At 44.0% G+C, this 24139-nt stretch overlaps 1 protein-coding gene across 1 annotated transcript; it reads right to left on the bottom strand.

The window, feature by feature from the left end:
* Nucleotides 1-1421: 1421 nt before the first annotated feature.
* Nucleotides 1422-8099, bottom strand: LOC125538772 (glucose-6-phosphate 1-dehydrogenase, cytoplasmic isoform-like). The gene is made up of 16 exons (XM_048702064.1): nt 7946-8099; nt 6581-6790; nt 6129-6214; nt 5676-5724; nt 5422-5602; nt 5012-5169; nt 4863-4931; nt 4522-4580; nt 3911-3947; nt 3439-3510; nt 3147-3294; nt 2947-3042; nt 2290-2360; nt 2051-2166; nt 1859-1904; nt 1422-1765 (listed from the first exon to the last, which is right to left on the bottom strand). The coding sequence occupies exons 2-16, from the start codon at nt 6749-6751 to the stop codon at nt 1595-1597; spliced, it is 1530 nt and encodes a 509-aa protein (XP_048558021.1). The 5' UTR covers nt 6752-6790; nt 7946-8099; the 3' UTR covers nt 1422-1594.
* Between the last annotated feature and the right edge of the window lie 16040 nt (nt 8100-24139).

The raw sequence follows: 24139 nt of genomic DNA, 5'->3' as shown, positions 1-24139 counted from the left end.
GCGGCGCACGGTGGTGACCACCCATGGCGGCGTGCAGCGGCAACCACGGACGGAGCCCCATGGAGGCGCAACGGCGACCACGGGCAGAGCCCTTTGGAGGCGCGGCAGCGACAGTCCAAGGATCCGATTGTTTTTTTTAAATGATTCCAAGGACCCGATTGCTTTTTAAAAATATTTGTAGGGGCTATCCGTAAAAAATCTGTGGATGAGGCGCTGACATGTGACCCCTACAAGTCAGTTAACAGTCAAACAAACGGTCAACCAAACAAGTATATAACCAAGGACCCGCTTAGAAACATATTTAAGTATCTGGTTGTTTCAGGCTGCCTGGCAGCAAATACGCTTTAGAAATACGGAAATGTTAACGCCCACACATGTGGGCATTTGCATCTCGTCCACACGCGTGGATCCGCGTCCGTTCGTGAGCGCACGAATCTTGGCATGTTTCTAATGCCACGTAGGACTGGCCTGGTGTGTGGGCGTTCAGCTGGTCGCCCACACAGCCGTTTCACCACACAGGAGGGGCTGGTGTGTGGGCGTTCAGCAATTCACCCACACGCCACTTTACACGCACACACAAGGGCTAGTGTGTGGGCATTTGACAGCTTGTCCACACACCCTTCTCCTCTCCCACACCCAAGCTGCTAGTTGCCATGTGTTTTTGCACTGCACATGGCAACTGCCCTTGGTGTGCTTTTATAAGCAGGTGGCAACTCTCTTTTTTTACCCGAATTTGCCATGTGTTTTGCAGGGTACACGGCAACTGCCTGGTGTGCACGTAAGCAGATGGCAACTCTCTTTTACCGAGTTGCCATATGTTTTTGCATGGTACATGGCAACTGCCCTAACGTGCATGTACATGGCAACTGCCCTACATGCTTGTGAGCACATGGCAACTCTCTCAACTGCCTAGTGTTAGTATGTGGCAACTCCTAAAGTTATGAAATCATGGCAACTACATTAGATCAGACCATACATGGCAACTGCAGTTGAGCAACCATGACAACTGCAGTTGTCCAACATGGCAACCGTAGCTCAGCGACATGGCAACTGCAATTAAACGAACATGGACGAGGGCCTGGACCATGGCAACTGCGGGCCCGCGATGACCGTCATGCGTGGCGTGCGGGACCAGGAGGTACGAGGCCTAACATACGGGCGTGTGGGCGTTATCAACTTCGCCCACACGCACGCGTGTGAGAGGGATCGGGAGAGAAAAAAAGAGGCATGTGAGCGCTAATTGTTTTGCCCACATATAGATGTGTGGGCTGTTCCTTTTATACACCACACAAAATGTGTGAGCGGACTCCCTACCACCCACATATATGGCACTTATCGGCGTCCTAGAAATATGCCCGTTTTCGCTTAGGCGTCAAAACGGGTGGTGCTTGACTTAGGTCGTCTAACCGTCTTATAAACAATGACTGAAACACTCCATTTTTTATTTCACACCGTGGTGAGGTATACTCCGTCAAACAGATCCGTTATTACAACGCCAGGTAAACCGCAGTACAGCTAAAATTCGTAAGATTTTTATCCGTGATACTTTCACTCTTCCTAGCTAAACAAACCTACAAGGATCGAGGGAGGCACTCTATGCAAGGGTGGGTGGTATCCAGATGTAACCGTGGGTCTGCATGTACCCAACCTTCTCACTCAGTTCATCAGCTTCCTTGGGGCCTCGGCTGCCAGGCTTGTATGAAACAGCCTTCAGCTTGCCGGCGTCGATGTCGTGCAACAAGGGAGTGAAGATCTGCCAGGCAGCCTGAAACAACCAGATACGATGTCAGTGACAGAACGGAAATTAGAAGAGTTCCATTCAACCAGATACAATGTCAGTGACAGAATGGAAACGAACCTTCAGCTCATCTCGGCGCACAAAGTGTTGCTGGTCTCCTCTTATTCTGTGGAAACATGTATGCCCATCAGTCCGAGTTACCATTATAAAGGACATGGGTATGTAAAACTGTATGTATGCACGATTTACTGATTTTAGGACTGAACATTCTCTTTCAAGAAGCAACATAAATTAGGGAAGGATGGTACGTACGTGTCCAAAATGAGGCGCTCATATGCCTCTGGAATTTTGACATCTTGGTAACGCATCCCATATGACAGATCAAGTTCACTCTGTTCAGTAGCCATTTCCAATCCAGGTTTCTTCACCTGCTCGAATTCACGTAAAATCAATAAATTATATTAGGGGCTCTGTTCTGCTTAACATGTCAGAAAATTTTACTGCAGAAAAACAGCATGAGACATTACTCATACACAAGTAGCTGTACTTACAGTTAGTTTCATGTACATGGCTTCTGATGGCTGGAGGCGTATGACAAACTCATTTCTTCCCTGCTTCTTACCTTCAACATATTAAATTTAGTTGTCATTAGATCTCAAATTATGACTTGGACATAAAGAAAGAACAACAAACAGAGCACACTAATATTGATAGCAAAAATGCATCAACAGGAGAGGCATTCAGCAAGACACTAACCTAAAACGTGGCCAAAGAGTCATCTTAATCTTACACCCTAGCAAATCTACTACAAGTAACATGCCATGGTAGGGTAGGGCAAGCTTACAAAATATGATATATATAGTGTAACTAAACTTTAGACAAGTAAAGCATTATATACTATGTTAGTGGACAGCCAAACAGTCTTGTGTTGTTTATCCAGTTGTGTGTTTTCATGGATTTCTGTGCATGGACCAGTTTTGACTATTTTGTGTACTGTCAGTGAAACTTCACATAGTAGTTTTTTGTTTCAGATGTGGAGGTGTCAAACTTATGAAAGTGTTCTTCTAGTTTTCTACTGCCTAGTCTGCCTAGATAATGTAGGGCACTTCATTCATATTTTTTAGTAGTATTGAAAAACACTGGATTAGGTAGTGACTTTGTATGCACACAGAATTCAGTGCACCATGAATTAACTTCGGAGTACATACATTTAAAAATGTCACCGGGAACATCCTTGAACTGCACACGAATTTCTGCTTTTCTTGAGTTTAATGCTTTACCAGCTTTAAGAATGAAAGGAACACCTGTCGGATATGAATATTTGGGAGTTAATACCAAAACTGAAGATACTATAATCCAGAACAAAGGCATATCAAGTCAAAGAAGATATGCTGGTTAAAAGACATACCTTCCCATCTTTCATTGTGTACCCTAAGTACAATAGATGCAAACGTTGGGGTATTAGAGTCATCTGGCACTGTAGGGTCATCCTTGTAGCCCTGATATTGTCCAAGGACTACCTCTTCGTCCTTTATCGGGTTCACGGATTGCAGAACCTGACATTAACAAAGGAAATTGATTTTGGTTAGGACTAAACTAGAATGCAAAACATAAGATGTGTACTCTGCTACACTAGTTTGTTGTAACTAACAGATCTGCACTATAGTAGTAGCGTGTGGAGGGTAGAGGGAGATAAGAACCTTGACTTTCTCATCTCTAATGTGCTCAGGCTTAAGAGATACAGGCTTTTCCATTGCAACCAAACAGAAAACCTGCAAAAAGGTAGCAATAATTTATTAGTGGGCTGTTCAATGCCTAAGAACATTTGTACTCTACAAAGAGTTCTACAATAGTTTATTAGTTTATTAGTTAAGCCATATTTGATTCAGCATGAAAGCTGTGCCCGTCAATGTTAAATACAATGAAGCTGTGCTGAATATTTAATAATCTGCTGCCAAAAAATAGCCATGGAACTAGATATAAGTTTACAAAAATAGTAAAAAGCTAGTTGGATAAGCTGGAATATCATAATCCACAGCAATGGCAAACGCAGCCTTACATGTATACAAGTTATATAACATAAAGTGTTTATCTGTCTCAAATCAAGACTAAATACTAAAGCCCATGATAAAATGACGAAATAATATCGTATGGAATCTTATTAGTTTTTACCTGCAACAAATGGTTCTGAATGATATCACGGATGATTCTGCAGTAACAAGAGGGAGGTTAGGTACTTCTATGCTAAATAATGAAGATATGCAAGTAAAATCCCAATAGTTAAGGATGATATAAGCATACTGAATTTTACTAGAATTCAGTAATGAGTGCTTTGGTTGCTATAAAATTATAATCTAATAACTTACTCCCTCCGTTCCTAAATATTTGTCTTCTTAGAGATTTCAAATGGACTACCACATACGGATGTATGTAGACATATTTTAGAGTATAGATTCACTTATTTTGCTCCGTATATAGTCACTTGTTGAAATCTCTAGAAAGACAAATATTTAGGAACGGAGGGAGTACAATGTTGAACTCTACAAAATTCTAAAATAAAGCCAAATACACCATTCTCACTTTCAAATACAAAAATGAACATGTTGATCAATAAGGACCAACTAGGAATCTAGGACCTGTGACATATCTAAAATATGTAAACCTTGCTTACCAGATATTTTACGAGATCAATATGCTTATAAGGGCATGATTTCATATTATGGAACAAAGGGTACAATTTTGTATTAGACAACTTATTAATAAAATGTAATGTTTCTACTTACCCATATTGATCAAAATATCCTCCACGTCCATCAGTTCCGAAGTCCTCCCTGAATACAATCTGTAATATTGGATACGTTACAGACTGAAGCTATTATTAAATTCCTACTTTGTAGCTGCCGCACAACTTCTTGTTTATGTGGGGGTCATAAATGTCAGTTCAATTCAAAAAGATAAAAATAAATTATAAGCAGGAAAATCTTATGCAATAACCCACATAAAATACATTCATACATGGTGCAGTGACTGCAGGTTATGCATTTCTTGTGTAAGCAATTGTAACTTTGTAAATTACCTACTTCTAACTCCTAAGTACTAACAAGACAACGTAAAACAAGCATACCTGTATATTATCAACATTGTCACGGTTCCAAAGTGGTAAGAACAAACGGTTCGCAAAACGAAGCACAAGCTGTGAAATGTTATTAGTTCAAAACGAATTAGCCCAATGATAGAAAAATAGAAATATCTGATTAAATTTATAAACATTACCAAGTTTTGGACCAACTCTTTTCCCAAGTAGTGGTCAATCCTGTAGAGTTGATCTTCCTCGAATAGCTCCCCAAGTTGGGAACTTAATTCTTCTGCAGAGTCCAGGTCCCTTCCAAAGGGCTTCTCAACAATTACTCTAGTCCATCCAGCGCGAGAAGCTACAGACACAACGTTAATGTTTATCAAATTGACAAAAGTAACAGTGCAATTTAGTACAGTAGCGTGTAGTTCTGTTTTTTTCTGAGCTGAAGTAACAGCAGGTAGAAACCAGATGATCATGTCCTCGTTACTACTTCACAGCTGGAAGTGCTAAATAAAAACGTATGCATTTATTACCCTACAAAATAAAGCAAAGGAAAAGGGTCCTGATGAAGATAAAGCTTCTGAGATAGCATAGAAAAGAAACTTACTTGGACTCATGCAATATGTTCGGATCATTTTGCACACTGAAGGGTAGACAGATGGAGGCAATGCCAAATAAAAGAGCCTACGGGAGCTTCCTGAGTTGTTTGACATCTCATAATCTGATATTTCCTTGTTCAGTTTTTCAAAACCTTCTCCACTGTCATAGGAACCACTGACATATTTTATCTGCAATACATATTAACCACAATGAAATGCATGTTGCACAAGGAATTATGAGTAGTTATATACAACAACTTACCAATTGCAAGAATTCTGAAACATGTTCCTCTGAGGCTCCTTTAAGGTATCTGTAATTTTTTGTAAAGATAAACCGTCAAGACATGCTAACATGATGGTTGAAGTTCGGTGAGTATACGAACATGCTTTGTCAGTTTCAAGAAACCACCATCTCAGTTCATATAGCATATCGCAGATCAACAGTATCCGTGCTTAAATACAGGAATAAAGTCTAATTTGGTAGACATCCGTCCTAGTATGCAAAATTACGGTAGATACAGATGCACGTATGCTTAAAAGATGCTAGAAGTGTTTAAATGCAACAGCATGATGTAAAAACCTGGAGGACACAATAGAGCCAAGAGCCTTCTTCTAAATAATGTTTTACTATGGAAAGTAAGGAGGTTTTTTGCACAACAAACACAAATTCTATGTTAGGCAACCATAGAATTAATTCCAGCCATCAGAAACTTACGCACGGATGCGCCCTCTCAACCCATCATCAGAAAGATTTGTTCTCGCATACCCCACTATATGCACTTCACCAGATTGTAAGAACCCCTGTAACACATAGCAATTAAAGTAAATAGATATATCAACTGACCTAAAAGGTACAGTTTATATAACAGAAACCGTGCAGAAATAGCACGCAAGTAAAGACTACGTTTATGTATTTGCAAATGGTGTTAACACAGGTTGTTGTTGAATAAGTAGAATCTTAAACCATAGTTTTCCACCAGTCCGGATTAACTCCTAAAACATTTAATTCATATCCAGGAACAAAAATGGTTACAGCTGTTTGCACTTATACTTGTGTTCAGTGAATACCAATTATTCCTTTTTCTGGAATGCCTCAACTCAATGTACATTCCCTCTAACAATAGGTTTTGCAAATTGCATAAGAACAGCTAGTTATTGTCACAGCACCTGCTCAAAAAGGTGGTAGAGTGCCGGGAACGTTTTCTTCTTGGCAAGATCTCCAGAAGCCCCAAGTACAACGATGGTGAGGCACCCTTGCTCCAAAGGAAGTTCTAGGTCCTTTGCTAATGAGTTGAAACTGCTTTGTCTCGATGACGCCGAGGAGTCAGTTCCCGCCATGACAAATAGGATGATTCTCTTCTTCCTTCAACAGTACACCTAACCAAGTGAGCAAGATAAGATTAAATGGTAAGATTATCTGAACTTAGCCTAACAATTGCCATGCGACTCATCGAAATGGAAATTCAGTATCAGACAAAATTAGCTAGCAGAAAGTATGAATGGTTTTGCTTTGTTTGGCTTATCCGATGAATTGCCAATTTATACTACTGCTGCCCTTAAAAGCTGGAAACAGAAACTGCACATGACTAGATCCAAAATCGTATTTCCTGTTTAAACTGAAATGTTTGTAATGCTCGGTGTACCTCACTCTTCTGACAACAAAGTGATCTCAGTTTATCACTCCAACTGTCAAGAACACTGAACCCGTTATGCATCCAAGATCAACATAGCAATGTTTGACGACCTCATCTAAATATAAGAAACTAACATGCACCATTAAGTATTACACCAGTCGCAACTTAGAACTGCTGAAATCAGGCATACAACTACAAACAACTCAATTCCAATTTGAACAGCTATTGAGGAAAATAAGCCCGTGCTTGAATCCTGAATTTGATCTTGCAAAACTCGGATTCTGGTAGTAGAGCTGAACTGAAACAGGAAAGGACTTGAACAGACCAAAACAACATTCCCTGGTTCATAGCAACAGACCAAACCGCTCTCCGGCAAAAAGAAGGCCCGACGAAACATCCGAAACAGAAAAAACGTGCAGTTCGTAAATACTAGTAGTACTCCAGAGCGAAGGAACCCCGTTACACCGGGCTTAAGCTTGACCGCAACTCTCGCCATTTAATTGGAGAGATCCTCAAAGAGAAAGAGAAAGAGAAATCTGGGAGCGACAAGGACATCTCCATCACCGCGGTAGGCATCACGACTACGAGATCCAACGCCGGAAACCTCACGGACAGAAACCCGGCGCGGTTCGCGGAGAGAATCTAGTCTAGAAATAACCGAAGAAAGCGCGCAGAAGACGGCGACGGCGACCCAGCCCGCCAAAAACCTCCGAAAAGCCTCGCCCAGAAGAACAGGGCAGGCAGAGCGTAGCAGAGCAAGACGGACTGCGACGAGCCGCGCCACGCCACCGATCGAGAAACCTCGGACCTACTCGCGGAAGCAAACAGGAGAGACTCTCCCACGGGAGACGAGCGAGAAGAATTAGCGGCGGCCGGGGGTTGGAGATGGATCACTGACCAGTGGCGATCGAGATTCGCGCGCGCGGCGAGCGGGCGCGCCGCGTGGGAGGGCGGGAGAGTTACTGCCGAGATGCTGGGTGGGTGGGAATGGGGTGGGGAGGGAGGGGGGGTGGCTCCTTCCTTCCTTCCTGACTGTGGTGGGATTGGCAGCTCCGCCATTTATACCCACGACGGCGTCACCTCGGCCGCCTCCCGCTTTCGCCTCACCTGTCCACTACCTACCCGTCTTTCGGCCTGGCCGCCTGGGAAGCGGGGCTGCGTGCTCTGTGCTGTGCCACCAACCGCGAAGCGTACGTGTATCTGACAGTGGGAATTTTGTGGACTTCAGAGGGGGCTTATGTGAAAAGGAGGCGCGGTAACGGCAAGGAAAAAGTTGTCGATTGTCCCCGTCCGTTGATTACTGTATACTGCGCCATTTATTTACGGAAAATAAAATTGTATGTGCGCCTGTGCGGCTCTTGCTTCCAGACTTCTTCCAGTTTCTTTTGGAGATCTGATTAAAGTTATCATGATTAGCAAATGGTCCCCGCGTATAAAGCGGGAATGAACAAAAACCATATCCCCGGACTTAAGAAGTAGTGGCGGCATTTGGTGACGTGGGTATGATGTCATCACGCACCACTGAGAGATAAGAGTGTGCATGCACTTTCAGCAGCAACAAAAATTATTTTCAAGCAAGAACCTTAGATGTATGAAATCCTTTTATTTGTTTATTTTGAGGAAACAATTGGGGGAGTGGGTGCACACGTGAGTGAATATGTCACTCAAGTCAACAACAACAACAAGTTAGAACCTGTGAACCAACCTGTGGTTGGATGGTTAGAGGGAGTGTGGTATCTCCAGCCCACCAGGGTTCAAATCTTGGTACTCGCATTTATTTTTGGATTTATTTCAGGATTTTCGGCGATGCGCATTCAGTGGGAGGAGACGTTCCCGTCGACGACGAGGTGCCTACGGTGACTTCGTAAATTTCAAGATGATATGCCAGCTCAGTCTTTCGGATGTGCTCATAGGATAGGGTGTGCGTGTGTGCGTTCATAGGGGTGAGTGTATGCGCGTGTATATGAGCACTTCTGTCTGTACTGATGTTCAAAAAAAAACAAGTTAGAACCTCCTTTGGTGCGAAGGAAAAACATTGGAATATGAAAATTTTCTTTGACCATTGATTCAAAGGAAAAACACCAAAATTATAACATCCACTTGGACCTCTTTTTCAAATTCGCATGCACCAAACAAGAATAATATCCTTAGTAGCATAATAACATTCTAACTAGGCTCCCATAAAAAATAACATTCTAACTATACATTTTCATACGTTTTGACTTTGATTTGACCATGTTTATTAGAATTCTTATGAACTTGACACCCATTCCTACATTTACTAATCCTATGTTTTGCGCATGCATTCCTATACTATTATGTGTTTTTCCTATCCTTGTATTTTTTAATCCTCCAAACCAAAGGAATCCTACAAGGTCACACCAAGGCGTGAAAATAGGTAGGTCCGCTAGGTATTGGCAACTACCTTGTCGGTCTGTTCAATAAACCTGTGAGCCTAAAGATCAAAGTTTGTATAAATATTGCTAGTGGTGGTTGAGCTTGAGTGATATAAATTACGTAACATATAAACATTTCCGGAATCTCAAATCTTCCAGAGAATGGATAGGAGTACTTCCTAGGTATTCATTTTTGTGCTTCTTGTTAATGATCCTTCGAGGATAACTAAGGTTCTTGCTCAATGTTGCTCTATGAAGTTAGCACAAAAGTCTTGAACAAACTTTGTCGCCTTCACAAACAACAACTTTTGTGCCTCGGCTTCAGCCTTGATAGAAAGCTTCATCTTCTCGAGCTCAATCTTCTGTTTTGCATCTCCATAAACATGCCAAACCTCTCCACCATCCTTTTCACCTTCGTATCATTGCAACTGACAGCCGCCTCCTTATTTGCCATCATGACCTCAAATTTCTCTGTCATCTTGGTCGTCGCTCCTTCTCGCTTCTTCTTCTCTGTATCACACTTTCTCCCCCTTGACCTAGCCACACAGGGGGCCAGTGCGTCCCTTCGATGGTTGGATCAACCGCATCGTCATCGGCTTTGGCGTCATCGGTCTTAATGGAGTGGGAAAGGTTTGCCCACTTGTTTTGCCTACTTAACTTCATCCAACAATGCATCAACATGAAGGGCTTCTTCTCCGTCTTCTTGTACAAAGCGCGCGCACATCCAGGCTAGAAAAGCAAGACAATGACATGATTAATAAGTTCCAACATTGAGCAAATCAAAGGACCAATGCATAGAGCAACACAAAGGAAAACTTATGAGCTCGAGGAGTGACGCGCCACTTGGGCACCTGTTTTGTGGTTATTAATATGCATCATCATACTTTGTTGACCTTGAGTTGAATGATTTGCCATCGATGCGAAGCGACTTTGGATTGCGAGTATGGATCACTTTGTTCTTGTAGGGGTCATAGTAATTTTGCTCATGAAACTAATCGTGCACAGTCCTCCAAAAACTCGAGCCCTTTGGTCTGTGCCTTGAAACATATCAACACTAATGACCAACCATGCCAAATACAATAATTCATCATCCTTCTCCCTCGTACGTGTTGCCCTCTTCTTCCTTGGGTTGTCATTCGGATGCTCGGTCTCGTTAGGCTCCTCGGTGTCCAGAGACAGCTCTTTCTCCGGCATTGGCAGGTAGAGGTCCTTGACTTGTGTGTCTTCATGGTCGTCACTATTTTCGATCATGCTCATCATTGCCTCGTAGGTGGACACCATCGAACTTGGGGGGGGGGGATTATGCTGAACAGTGATCGAGCACCGACAGATGATAGTTCCTCCGATGGAAACACCGAGAATACGAGCGTCGGTGAGTCCGTGAACACATAGTCTGAGTTGCGGTCAATGATGTATGGTGGAGGGTGGACGGACACAGTGGAGTGTTGCGACGATTGTTGGGTGTCGGGCTCGATGTTTAGATGGACGATGTAGTAGCACAACGTCTTGAACTAGGGGCAGGGTTGCGATTGCTTGGGTGGCATCGGCACGGCGGGCCACTTTGCACGAGGAGCTACAAGAATGCAACTTGAGCGTCCACCAGCTTCTTCTCTTCTCCCTTTCCTTCATGCACCACCCTTGTTGTTCTGCGGGCGCAGCCACACACACATAGCCACTTCCAGGTTCAGAAGGACCATGAACCTCTCAATGGGCGCTTGCGGATCCGTTGTGGTGGGGAGGCTGTGATGTAGGTGGAGAGGTCGGGATTTCGAGTAGGAATAGCGAGCGGCTTGTACAAATGTGTAGGCTCCAAAGGGTGTCGGAGCCCAGCGTGGTAGGCGTCCGGACTCCATAGACCTCCTTCCAATTTGGGGCCAATTTGTGGGATTTCAGACATCTCGACCGGTACGGGCGAATTTGGTGAGCCGTGTTGGATGACTAAAAGTGTTTGGATGGCCCGGTTTGGACATTTGCACACGCATAGGAGTTGTTAGGGTTACCCGCTATAGGTAGGATCATAAGCGGTACATTCCAGACCACATGAAGGACCCACAACACCGGACATCAAGACCCCTGGGTCGCTAATCCATCCGGGCACCAACCAAGATTATCTCCACCTGGACGATACACTTTCACTTGAATGACATCCATCCGCTCGGACACCCGAAGTCCACTTGGCTGCCTCACAATGACTCGGGCAGGAGAAGGCGAACAGTCAACATGGATTGTGGAGTGTCAGGAGGCGCACGTACTCATGCATTACTGGCATTTAATATGCCAATTACCATGTGTAATGTTCTTCATCAACAAAATCATTCATGACATATGTAACATGAGTAGACAAAGAGCTGACGCACTCTGTATAAGCCACCCCGTAGCTCAGGAACAGGGGTTCGCATCTTTGTAATCCTCAAACACTAGAGAAAAACATAGCCTCAGAGCTCAAGATGCAGGGTTGTTACCTCCACCACAAGGGGACTGAACTCGTAAATTTTATGTGTCACACTTGTGTCATAGCTAGGATCAACCCCTATTCGTACCCCTACTTCTTACTGTCAGATTAATCCCCACGACATGTGCTATGAGTTGTAATTGGCCTAAGGATTTGCCAAAGTATATGGAAAAGGCTAGCGCTCAACTGACTAATTTTCCGTCGTGTGGTCCACCACATCATGCGCATGACGTGTGTTCCTTTGGGACCTCGATCAGGGTTTACAACATGGCCAATTTTTTAAAAGATAGGGGCCGCATGTGTCGTGTGTCCGCATGGGAGCTCAGCCTGGAATTACAATATGCCCCATGTTGCAAAGGACGGGGGCAACGCGAGGCTCGTGTCCATGTGGGAGTTCAGCCCGGGATTTGCATCATGACCCATGTTGCAAAGGATGTGGGGCAGAATGAGGCGTGTGACGCATGTGTGGGAGCTTAGCCTAATATTGCAGCACGTCTTATGATGTAAAAGGGTGGGGCAATAGCAGAGGCAGTCCAAACACATACCAAGTTGCAATGAGAATTTTTTTTACATGAACCATAGAAAATGGTTTGATGGAGCACAACACGATTCTCCTTGCAAAGCCCTAAATGCAACACAAGCCATGTTTTGAATAGGTTGGAGCACACAAGCTAGCGCGGGAAAGATCGGATGGGCGGCACACCATCCAATGGCCGCTGAGATGTAACATCCCAATTTTTCAATTTGGATGTTATTCATTAGATCATCATATGCATCCATAATTTGTGCATTTTTTGAATTAGTATTAATTGGAATCTTTGATCCTAGAAACCTTAAGCAACTCAAGGACCAAATGAGAGAGTTGGAGGTTCTCACAAAAAATCATTTTTGAATTTTCAAAATTGGTAAATTGGATCAAAGTGTTTTATTCGAAATTATTTTCCAATTATTTCAAAATAAATACAATAATGAGAGAAGATAATATGACTTCTTCAAAACAACAAGAAAATATTGGAAATTTAAATTTGAATAAAAATATTTTTTTTATTTGCAACTTTATTTATTTTTATTAGTACTAAAATGTTTATTTTATTTTAGGCATTTAGATCCAGAAAAATGTTCACTTTAGCCCAAATATTAGGAGGGGACTGTGTGAATTTTTATGGAATTTATGAAAATATTTTTACTAGGATTTTCCTATTTTTTGTATTTTTGGAAAATGTTTAAAAAAATCTCTTCGGACCGACCTGAGCCGAAGCCCAGCCGGCCCAGGCGTGCCACCGCCTACCTCCGAAGTGTCCGAGCCGGACTCTTCCCGAAGTCCGAGCGCGCCCCGTCGCCGGCCGCCTCCTTCCCCAAGTCGGTCGGCCCCGGCCTTTAAAAGGCGAGGCCCAGCCGCCCTCCTCCCCTCGTCAGCCGCCGTCGCCTGCCGCCGCTCACCGCCGCAGATCACCACCGTCGCTGCTCCACCGCCGCCCCGCGTAGCCACAGCCGCCGTCACTCCACCCGCCTCGCCGCTCGCCGCCGACACCGCCAACCGCGCCACCACCGCCATCGCCGGAGCTCGCCGCCGCCGAAGCCCACCGCCGCCGAACGCCCGTTCCACCGGTTTTCCCGGTCCAGTAATAAACCGCCCTGGTTCGCCGGTTTTCTTTTAGGTTTTCGTTTAAACCCGATTCATTTTTTATTTTAGTTATTTAGTGAACATTCTTTAGTTAGGGTTCTGTAACGAACGGAATTTGTCGGATTAGGTTCTGTAGCGAACGTTCGTTCGTTAGATTTTCTGTTTATTTTTGGACAAGGACCTATACATAATTATTTCCTTCATAGATTAGTCCCTAATCTTTAAACCCTCACAATTTTTTGCTTGTTTATCCAAATCCTACGAAACCAACGCCAAATTCTTCGTTACAATCCCCTCTGTTAAGATAATAAACTTAAACATGTTTTTTGAAAGTTTAAAATTTGGTTTCAAACAGATTTGAATTTGAACTTGTTTTGATCGTAACTTGAGTTTCGTATCTCCGATTTGATCGATTCTTTTTGTAAATCAAAGCTCTTCACTTGAACTTTCCATTTAGATCCTTTTCTATGGTTTTCCTTTGCATCTTATGCTTTAGTGCTTATGTATGCTATTGTTTTTCTACGATAGATTTTCCGGAGTGCGAAGCTTGCTACTATGAATCTCTAGGGTTTTCCGATCGTCAGCAAGGCAAATTCACACTTTGAGCATACTCTTTTATTACCCACTTTTTATGCATTAGTGGTATCCCTCAAACATTGCATGAGTAGGATTGGGAACATGTGGTTATTGCTATGTAGTTCATGAGGTAAGAACCTATTACCTTTGATTACCCCGGGAATATACGTTATGCTCAAGCATGCTCGTAGACGGGGATTGGTATGTGAGAATCATGCAAGTTGTGAGAGATAATAACTAAGGGAAACTTAAGGTGGCTATTTTAATACACATCTGGGTGGATTGGTTGCGGGCACTTGGAGAATCCAGTGTTGTCCTAGGATATCCCGGAGTGCCCGTGTGATCATCCTATGGAATGTCACCCAGGCTCAAAGGGATCATAAGATTATTCATGCTAGAAACTTGCGTGTGCAGCCACAAGCCATTATGGGCTCTGACACAGTTGAGTAAGTTGTGTGACCTCTTTCAGTGGTAGGCTAGCAGATGTAGGGAAAAGTAGGTGTAACTGTCTACCCAGAGTAAAGAGTTAATGCTTCAGAAAGACTATGTCTCGATCTTTCGATCATGGAGGTGGTCGAGTCTTGTGGGAAAAAGTGTGCAAACCTCTGCAGAGTGTATAAACTATAAACTAATCATGGTTAGTAGTGTCCCCGGTTATAGACATTTTGAGTATCTGGTATTTGAATTATTGATTGATCTCGTCACTTTACTTAATGAATTTGTTGGGTTATTAATATTATTACATGGTAATTTGGGATTGAGTTGGGGGAACCTTCTCAATAAGGGTATACACTTGGTAGTTAAGTAAAATCTATTACTTATGTTGTAGGGAAAAATTAGCTTTATGCAAATGTTAAACTTAGAGCCTCCACCAGCCAAACATGCATGTAGTGATAGCTATTATTTTATCATTTCTCTATGGTGTGATCTTGCCAACATATTCCATGTGCTGACCTACACGGCTGCAACGTATCATGTTGCAGAATTTTCAGACGAAGAGTAAGGTGCGATAGGTCGTTGTCATGCACTCAGTTTTGCCATGGAGTTGGATGGACTCATTTACCTTCGAAGCTTCCGTAGTTATTTCGTTTAGATGGCCTTCAGCCATATCATTGTAATAAGTACTCTTTATGAGACTCTAGATGTAATAAGTGTGTGACTGAACGCTGTTATAAATCCTCGAGTAATGTGTGTGTCAGCAATACCGATCCAGGGATGATACTTAAGCACAGAGACTTCGGTCCATTGGGATCGGGTCGCTACATGAGACAGAAGATGAGATCCGGTTATCATCCGACCAACGTGTAGCGTCACCCAAAAAATATTGCCTCCTTCAAGTGTTGAATTCTCAGTAATCTGAGTGCACACTACATGAAGTAAGGGTGGTGTGTGAACATCATTTCTTGGTGTACAAGAAATAAAATTGAGTATACACATGCAAAGGGATGTTTGTATAAATGAAAAATGTTATTGATCCGACGTTAGCTCATAACAATTCTCGAGTGAACACTCTATGAGCCGTTATTGAGGCACACGAATCTTGGGCGCGTTCGTTGGAAAGGCCGTTGGGAGAGAACGACTAGACAAAGCACAGCCGTTCACTCATTTGACGCTACCTGCGGAATGACCTTCACGAGGGAACCTTTTTCCCTATATTAACGTCATGGCAATTTCTATGTCTACCATGGCAATTTCTTCTGATGCAACATAGCAAATTCTTGAAGACATGTGTCACAATTTCTCTTCTACATCCTGACAATTCTCCATGTTATAGCATGATAATTCTCCTCTTTGCAGCATGGGAAATCATGCGTTTTCGTGGTGACTTTTCTCCTCCTGTAGGATGACAAGCTCTTTTTTTTGCCATATGTGAATCTCTGGTGTGCATGGCAATTTACTCTACTGCGACATGACAAATTCTTGAAAAATATTTTTGCTAGCATGACAATTTATCATTTTCAACATGGTAAAAAAATTATTAATAGCATGGAAAATATATCTGCTATAGCATGACAATTCCCGTGCGTTTGCTGGAAGTGGTTTTTTGAGGGAACACTTCTTGATGGCGCCATTCACTCAAATGAGTCTGCTGGAGAGAACATTCATTCGCTTGTGTCACCCCTCTTGAAGGAATGTTAATGCGTGTTATTCTTGTCGTTATATAAAGCAAATCATGCTATGCACCTCGGTCATTTATAAAAGGCTATTCAGACTTATTTTTGTCTTAATCCTCTCTATTTGTATATGAGTTCCTTTTTGGGCTGTTTCATTGGTAAGTTTTCAAGACACATGAATCCGTACCAATTTTGTATTTAAAAAAGTTCATAATCATTTAACCCCCAATGCAATATGCATTTTCTCATGGCATCCCATATACCTAAATAGTTGATCTCCACTGACATATTATCTTAACATGCAATTATAACCTCAACATGCATTAATTTATGGAAAAAGATCCACCTCAATATGCAACCATATGAAAAGACTCAATTTTTTAATTATACTATGCTACCCATATTCAATAAATATTTTACAATTATGCAATTTCATATATAGATGCCACCTCAACCTGCAACCATGCAGGCAAACTAGCAAATGACTCAAATATTTAATTATATTATGCTACTCATATTTAATAAATATTTTATAATTAATTAAATATGAAATAATCATATATATTTTTTAGTTTAAGTTCTTATATTATTAATCCAAATATTCATATTCATATAACCAAATCTCATTGTAATATATAGCAAACAATCCCCGTGGTAATGCGGGGCATCATCTAGTATGTTAGATGATCAATCCCAAGTTTAATTTTGTTTGCATGCATGGGTCCTTTTTCACAAAAAAGTATAAACTCTGTTCTTGCTAGTTATGATGTGTCACTAGCGAAAGCGTTTGCAAATAACATTCACATAAAAAAATGATAGTATATACAAGTGATAAAAAGAATGTTATCAGGGCATGTGCAATGGTGTTATTTTAGAAGTGTCCCATAAGATAAATGCTAATTAAGATGGAGGAAAGAGGAACCATAATAAAAGGTTTGCTTTCTTTTAATCAAAAGATAATATCTTAACAACAATATGTCTCACCACATATTAGGGATATCTTATCATTAGAGATAAGACTAGAAAATAACCAATTATACATCATTTTTATTGTCTTCTCTAAACTAAGATAAGATTGACTTATCAACCACTCCTTCACCTCTTCCATATAGTCTAGCGAATTGTCACTTCTTGTGTAAATGAGGCCACATTAGCAGGCTCGTATACTTAGGGCATCTCCAAAGTGTAGCCTTAAAACGGACATTGTATTTCTCTGCGGACAATGATATGGCAGCCGTCCATCCAAACATGGTCATATATTTTGAAGCAAATATGAACAAATCGGACAAATATCATGCAAACCTGATAATTTTTATTTAAACCGAACGAAAATCATTACACTTTCAACATATTTCAATTAAACAAAAGCGGACGAGTCTTTTTTAACATAGTGTGAGTGATCGATGGCCGTGGGGGAGTCCGTGTCCCACGTCATGTCTTCCACAGGTCCAGCAAATTCACCCACCGGTCGTGAGCCCTGGGAAGTGAAGCCGCAAGAGGGAAAGAATAGAAGTGTCCTTCCTAGAACCCAAGCCGTGGTGGCTCCCATGTCTTACTCTCCGGAGTCCGCCTTGTCGACACGTCAAACATGGACGTGCCGGACTCGTGGTCATGACGGAGGGTCGCGAACCGCGGTGGATTCATGAACATCGTGGAGCTGGCGACGTCTGCGATCGTATGCGCCTCCTCTCCGCCTGCTCCGCATTGATCTTCATGAATATGGCATCTCTCTCCGCCCGCAAGACGCGCAAACACCATCACTCGCAGCTGATCTCACAGACGCTATACATGGACTGGTATAGTGCCCATTGTTCATTCAGGAATCCTGGATCCTCCAAGGCCATGGTTGTGACGACATTGTTGTTGGCCTGCTCGTCGGCGATTTGCCCTTTAGTCGGTCCTCGTCGAGGAATTGTAGGTTGTAGCGCCGCTCATCCCTCGCCTGCCAGAACACCGACACATGCAACGCCGACTGCTCTTCCGCCATGACGACGTTCAAGTGCAGGGGCGTTGGCTCGTCGTCGAACGCCTCCTCCATCGTCGGGTCCTCGTCCTTGACCTCCCGTGAGCTAGCTGACAAGCTTGCCTTAGTCAGTCGTGCACGACGGGTCTGCGAGCCGGTCACAATGCTGACCAACTCATATTTCTCCACCGTCGAGAGGCTCTCCCACATAGCTCTAGATCTCGCGGACGTGGTGTGTTGGTGTTGGTCGTGTCGGGCAAGGAGACAACATTTTAATAGCGGAAATCGGCCGCGACACGTGGTGTGGTGTGTCAATGCGAACGTCAGAGTGAGTTTCCCAGTTTTCGCGTGAGTTTAATGTCAGCAGGCGGACGGACAGGAGCCGGTATGAATGTGGTGCACAGTCGTCCAGCCCGGTCACGTGTCTCCAGCATTGAAACACACCCGGAGACCGATAAGATACTGTGTTGGATGGCAAAATATGCCCATACTGCTCGGTTTAAAAGGTTGTTGGGTATTTGAGTGTCCGTGTTGGAGATGCCTTGCTTGCTTGTTCTTCGCAATGATGTTATTTCTTTGTGCGAGATGTTCTTCTCCACACTTGTGGTTGCTTACAAACAGTATCCCAGCGGCTGAAACAACGACGTTTCTTCACGTGCGGTGTCCTGGAGGCAGGACACAAGGTCACTGTTCATCACAGCGACTTGGTAATCCAGAGAGCAACCACACATTAATGCTAGAGCCTTGATTGTTTGACTAGTTGGTATATTTTGGCAGGATTTTGCGGGGGAGAAGGAAAATGATTACTAGTTCGTCATGGATGGTGGCGCAATCTGCCGGTCTCGAAACTGCAACTTATATAGTATAAAATTCGTCAAACCATAGTACTATGAAAATACTTGGGAAGAGAAATCAAACATCGGGTTCACAACTTTTCTTCGCGAATACGCAGAGCTTACGTATGATTTCATTGATAGAGTAAATTTAGAACGAGTACATAATGTGATACAAAGTTCTCTGTGGGGACCTGTGTGTTGGGGAACGTAGTAATTTCAAAATTTTCCTACGCACACGCAAGATCATGATGATGCGTAGCAACGAGAGGGGATAGTATTGTCCACATACCCTCGTAGACCGTAAGCGAAAGCGTTATGACAACGTGGTTGATGTAGTTGTACGTCTTCACGATCGACCGATCCTAGTACCGAAGATACGACACCTCCGTGATCTGCACATGTTCGGCTCGATGACTCCCACGAACTCACGATCCAGTAGAGTGTCGGGGAAGAGCTTCGTCAGCACGACGGCGTGATGTTGGTGATGATGATGCTACTGGCGCAGGGCTTCGCCTAAGCACTACAACGATATGACCGAGGTGGATTATGATGAAGGGGGGCACCACACACGGCTAAACGATAAATGATCAACTTGCGTGTCTATGGGGTGCCCCCTCTCCCGTATATGAAGGAGTGGAGGAGAGGGAGGGGGGCGGCCTCCTAGATGCGCCCCAAGGGGAGTCCTACTCCCATCGGGAGTAGGATCCCCTCCTTCCCAAGTTGGATTAGGAGAGAAGGAAGGGGGAGGAAGGAGGAAGGAAAGGGGGGCCGGCCCCCCTCCCAATTCGGATTGGGCTTGGGGGGCGCGCCCCCTCCTTTGCTCCCTTATCCTCTCTCCCACTATGGCCCAATAAGGCCCATATACCTCCCTGGGGTTCCGGTAACCTCCCAGTACATCGGTAAATGCCCGATCTTACCCGGAACCATTCCGATGTCCAAATATAGTCGTCCAATATATCGATCTTTATGTCTTGACCATTTCGAGACTCCTCGTCATGTCCGTGATCATATCCGGGACTCCGAACTACCTTCGATACATCAAAACACATAAACTCATAATACGATCGTCACCGAACTTTAAGCATGCGGACCCTACGGGTTCGAGAACTATGCAGACATGACCGAGACACGTCTCCGGTCAATAACCAATAGCGGAACCTGGATGCTCATATTGGTTCCTACATATTCTATGAAGATATTTATCGGTCAAACCGCATAACGTCATACGTTGTTCCCTTTGTCATCGGTATATTACTTGCCCGAGATTTGATCGTCGGTATCTCAATACCTAGTTCAATCTCGTTACCGGCAAGTCTCTTTACTCGTTCCGTAATGCTACATCCCATAACTAACTCATTAGCTACATTGCTTGCAAGGCTTATAGTGATGTACATTACTGAGAGGGCCCAGAGATACCTCTCCGATACACGGAGTGACAAATCCTAATCTCGATCTCTGCCAACTCAACAAACACCATCGGAGACACCTGTAGAGCACCTTTATAATCACCCAATTATGTTGTGACGTTTGGTAGCACACAAAGTGTTCCTCCGGTATTCGGGAGTTGCATGATCTCATAGTCATAGGAACATGTATAAGTTCTGGAGAAAGCAATAGCAACAAACTAAACGATCATCGTGCTAAGCTAACGGATGGGTCAAGTCAATCACATCATTCTCTAATGATGTGATCCCGTTAATCAAATGACAACTCATGTCTATGGTTAGGAAACATAATCATCATTGATTCAACGAGCTAGTCAAGTAGAGGCAAACTAGTGACAGTCTATTTGTCTATGTATTCACATATGTACTAAGTTTCCAGTTAATACAATTCTAGCATGAATAATAAATATTTATCATGATATAAGGAAATATAAATAATAACTTTATTATTGTCTCTAGGGCATATTTCCTTTAGTCTCCCACTTGCACTAGAGTCAATAATCTAGATTACATTGTAATGATTCTAACGCCCATGGAGTCTTGGTGCCGATCATGTTTTGCTCGTGAGAGAGGCTTAGTCAACAGGTCTGCAACATTCAGATCCGTATGTATCTTGCAAATCTCTATGTCTCCCTCCTTGACTTGATCGCGGATAGAATTGAAGCGTCTCTTGATGTGCTTGGTTCTCTTGTGAAATCTGAATTCCTTTGCCAAGGCAATTGCACCAGTATTGTCACAAAAGATTTTCCTTGGACCCAATGCACTAGGTATGACACCTAGATCAGATATGAACTCCTTCATCCAGACTCCTTCATTTGTTGCTTCCGAAGCAACTATGTATTCCGCTTCACACGTAGATCCCGTCATGATGCTCTGCTTGGAACTGCACCAACTGACAGCTCCACCATTTAATAAAAACACGTATCCGGTTTGTGACTTAGAGTCATCCAGATCAGTGTCAAAGCTTGCATCGACGTAACCGTTTACGACGAGCTCTTTGTCACCTCCATATACGAGAAACATATCCTTAGTCCTTTTCAGGTATTTCAGGATATTCTTGACCGCTGTCCAGTGATCCACTCTTGGATTACTTTGGTACCTCCCTGCTAAACTGATAGCAAGGCACACATCAGGTCTGGTACACAACATTGCATACATGATAGAGCCTATGACTGAAGCATAGGGAACAACTTTCATTTTCTCTCTATCTTTTGCACTGGTCGGGCATTGAGTCTGACTCAACTTCACACCTTGTAATTGTTGGGGAACACAGTAATTTCAAAAAATGTCCTACGCACATGCAAGATCATGGTGATGCATAGCAACGAGAGGGGAGAGTGTTCTCTACGTACCCTTGTAGACCGTAAGCGGAAGCGTTATGACAACGCGGTTGATGTAGTTGTACGTCTTCACGATCGACCGATCCTAGTACCGAAAGTACGACACCTCCGCGATCTGCACACATTCTGCTCGGTGACGTCCCACGAACTCATGATCCAGCAGAGTGTCGAGGGAGAGCTTCGTCAGCACGACGGCGTGATGACGGTGATGATGATGCTATCGGAACAGGGCTTCGCCTAAGCACCGCTATGATATGACCGAGGTGGATTATGATGGAGGGGGCATCGCACACGGCTGGAAATAATCAACCTGTGTGTCCTAGGGTGCCCCCTGCCCCCGTATATAAAGGAGCAAGGGGGAGGCCGGCCAGCCCTAGTGGCGCGCCAAGGGAGGAGGAATCCTCCTCCTAGTAGGAGTAGGATTCCTCCTTTCCTAGTCCTACTAGGAGGAGAAGGGGAAGGAAGGAAGGGAGAGGAAGAGGAGAAGGAAAGGGGGGCGCGCCCCCCTCCCTAGTCTAATTCGGACTTCCTATAGGGAGGGGCGCGACTGCCCCTTGTGGGCTGCCTCCCCTCTTCCTTATGGCCCATGAAGGCCCAACTTTCCCCGCAGGGGAGGGGGGTCCGGTAACCCTCCGGCACTTCGGTTTTCTCTGAAATCACCCGGAACACTTCCGGTGTCCGAATATAGCCGTCCAATATATAAATCTTTATTTCTTGACCATTTCGAGACTCCTCGTCATGTCCGTGATCAAATCCGGGACTCCGAACTACCTTCGGTACATCAAAACACATAAACTCATAATACCGATCGTCACAGAATGTTAAGCGTGCAGACCCTACGGATTCGAGAACTATGTAGACATGACCGAGACACATCTCCGGTCAATAACCAATAGCGGAATATGGATGCTCATATTGGCTCCTACATATTCTACGAAGATCTTTATCGGTCAAACCGCATAACAATATACGTTGTTCCCTTTGTCATCGGTATGTTACTTGCCCGAGATTTGATCGTCGGTATCTCAATACCTAGTTCAATCTCGTTACCGACAAGTCTCTTTACTCGTTTCGTAATGCAACATCCCGTAACTAACTCATTAGTCACATTGCTTGCAAGGCTTATAGTGATGTGCATTACCGAGAGGGCCCAGAGATACCTCTCCGATACACGGAGTGATAAATCCTAATCTTAATCTATGCCAACTCAACAAACACCATCGAAGACACCTGTAGAGCATCTTTATAATCACCCAGTTACGTTGTGATGTTTGATAGCACACAAGGTGTTCCTCCGGTATTCGGGAGTTGCATAATCTCATAGTCAGAGGAACATGTATAAGTTATGAAGAAAGCGGTAGCAATAAAACTGAACTATCCACTACAAAAAAAAGACACATCCGTGACATTTTGGGCCGAACGAATTTTTTTTCTGTCATACATATGACACTTCTATGACGATAATTGTGACAAAACCCGGTATCATCATAGATGTGGTGGGCTCCTACTTCTATGACAAAAAATCATGACAGAAAATGGGCTTTTCGTCCTGGGCGGGCCGAAGACGCAGCTGCATGACATTCTTTGGGCCGTCCATGACGGAAAAAACTGTGGTAGAAGCAAGGGCGAGGAAAATTTTGGGGAGTTCCCAGTTACGGTGGAAGGTCGGGAGCCGAGCGATGCGCGCTTCTCTCGTACACATACGCGCGTGTGTGCGAGGCGTTGGCTCTAACTGAACCCGAGCGAGGCGTTGGGCTCTAACTGAACCCGAGCGATTGCATTGCAGGCTACGCGTTACTAAACCCGAGTGATCGATCGATGGCTGTTAACTGAACCCGATCGAGCGATTCCTTCGCTACTGCTGTTAACTGAAGCCGATCGATGCTGCCTCTGGATGAACAGTGAGCGTTGCGGGGTGGGGGGTGGGGGGTGGATGAACAGTTCCCGGTGGGGGTGGATGAACAGGACCCCGTGGTGTTGCCTTTGGATGAACAGGACCCCGATCGATCGAGCCGGTTGGGGTTGGATGAACAGGACCCCGTGGAGGGCTGGATGAACAGGACCACCCCGTGGAGGGTAGGATAAACAGTAGACGATGGAGGGCAGGATGAACAGTAGACGATGGAGGGCAGGATGAACAGTAGCCCGTGGAGGGGTGGTTGAACAGGAGCCCGTGGAGAGGGCTGGTTGAACAGTAGCCGGGGGAGTAGCGCGCGGTGGAGGCTGGATGAACAGGAGCCCGTGGATGAACAGTGGCAGGTGGAGGCTGGAGGAGGTCAACGGTGGATGAACAGTAGCTCGTGGAGGCTGGAGGGGGTCGACGGTGGAGATTAACAGTATCCCATG

The sequence above is a fragment of the Triticum urartu genome, chromosome 2 (genome assembly GCF_003073215.2).
Source record: "Triticum urartu cultivar G1812 chromosome 2, Tu2.1, whole genome shotgun sequence".
In the NCBI taxonomy this organism is placed as follows: Eukaryota; Viridiplantae; Streptophyta; class Magnoliopsida; order Poales; family Poaceae; genus Triticum; species Triticum urartu.
Note: the sequence above shows the minus strand (reverse complement) of the source record. Positions and strands in the feature narration are given on the sequence as shown.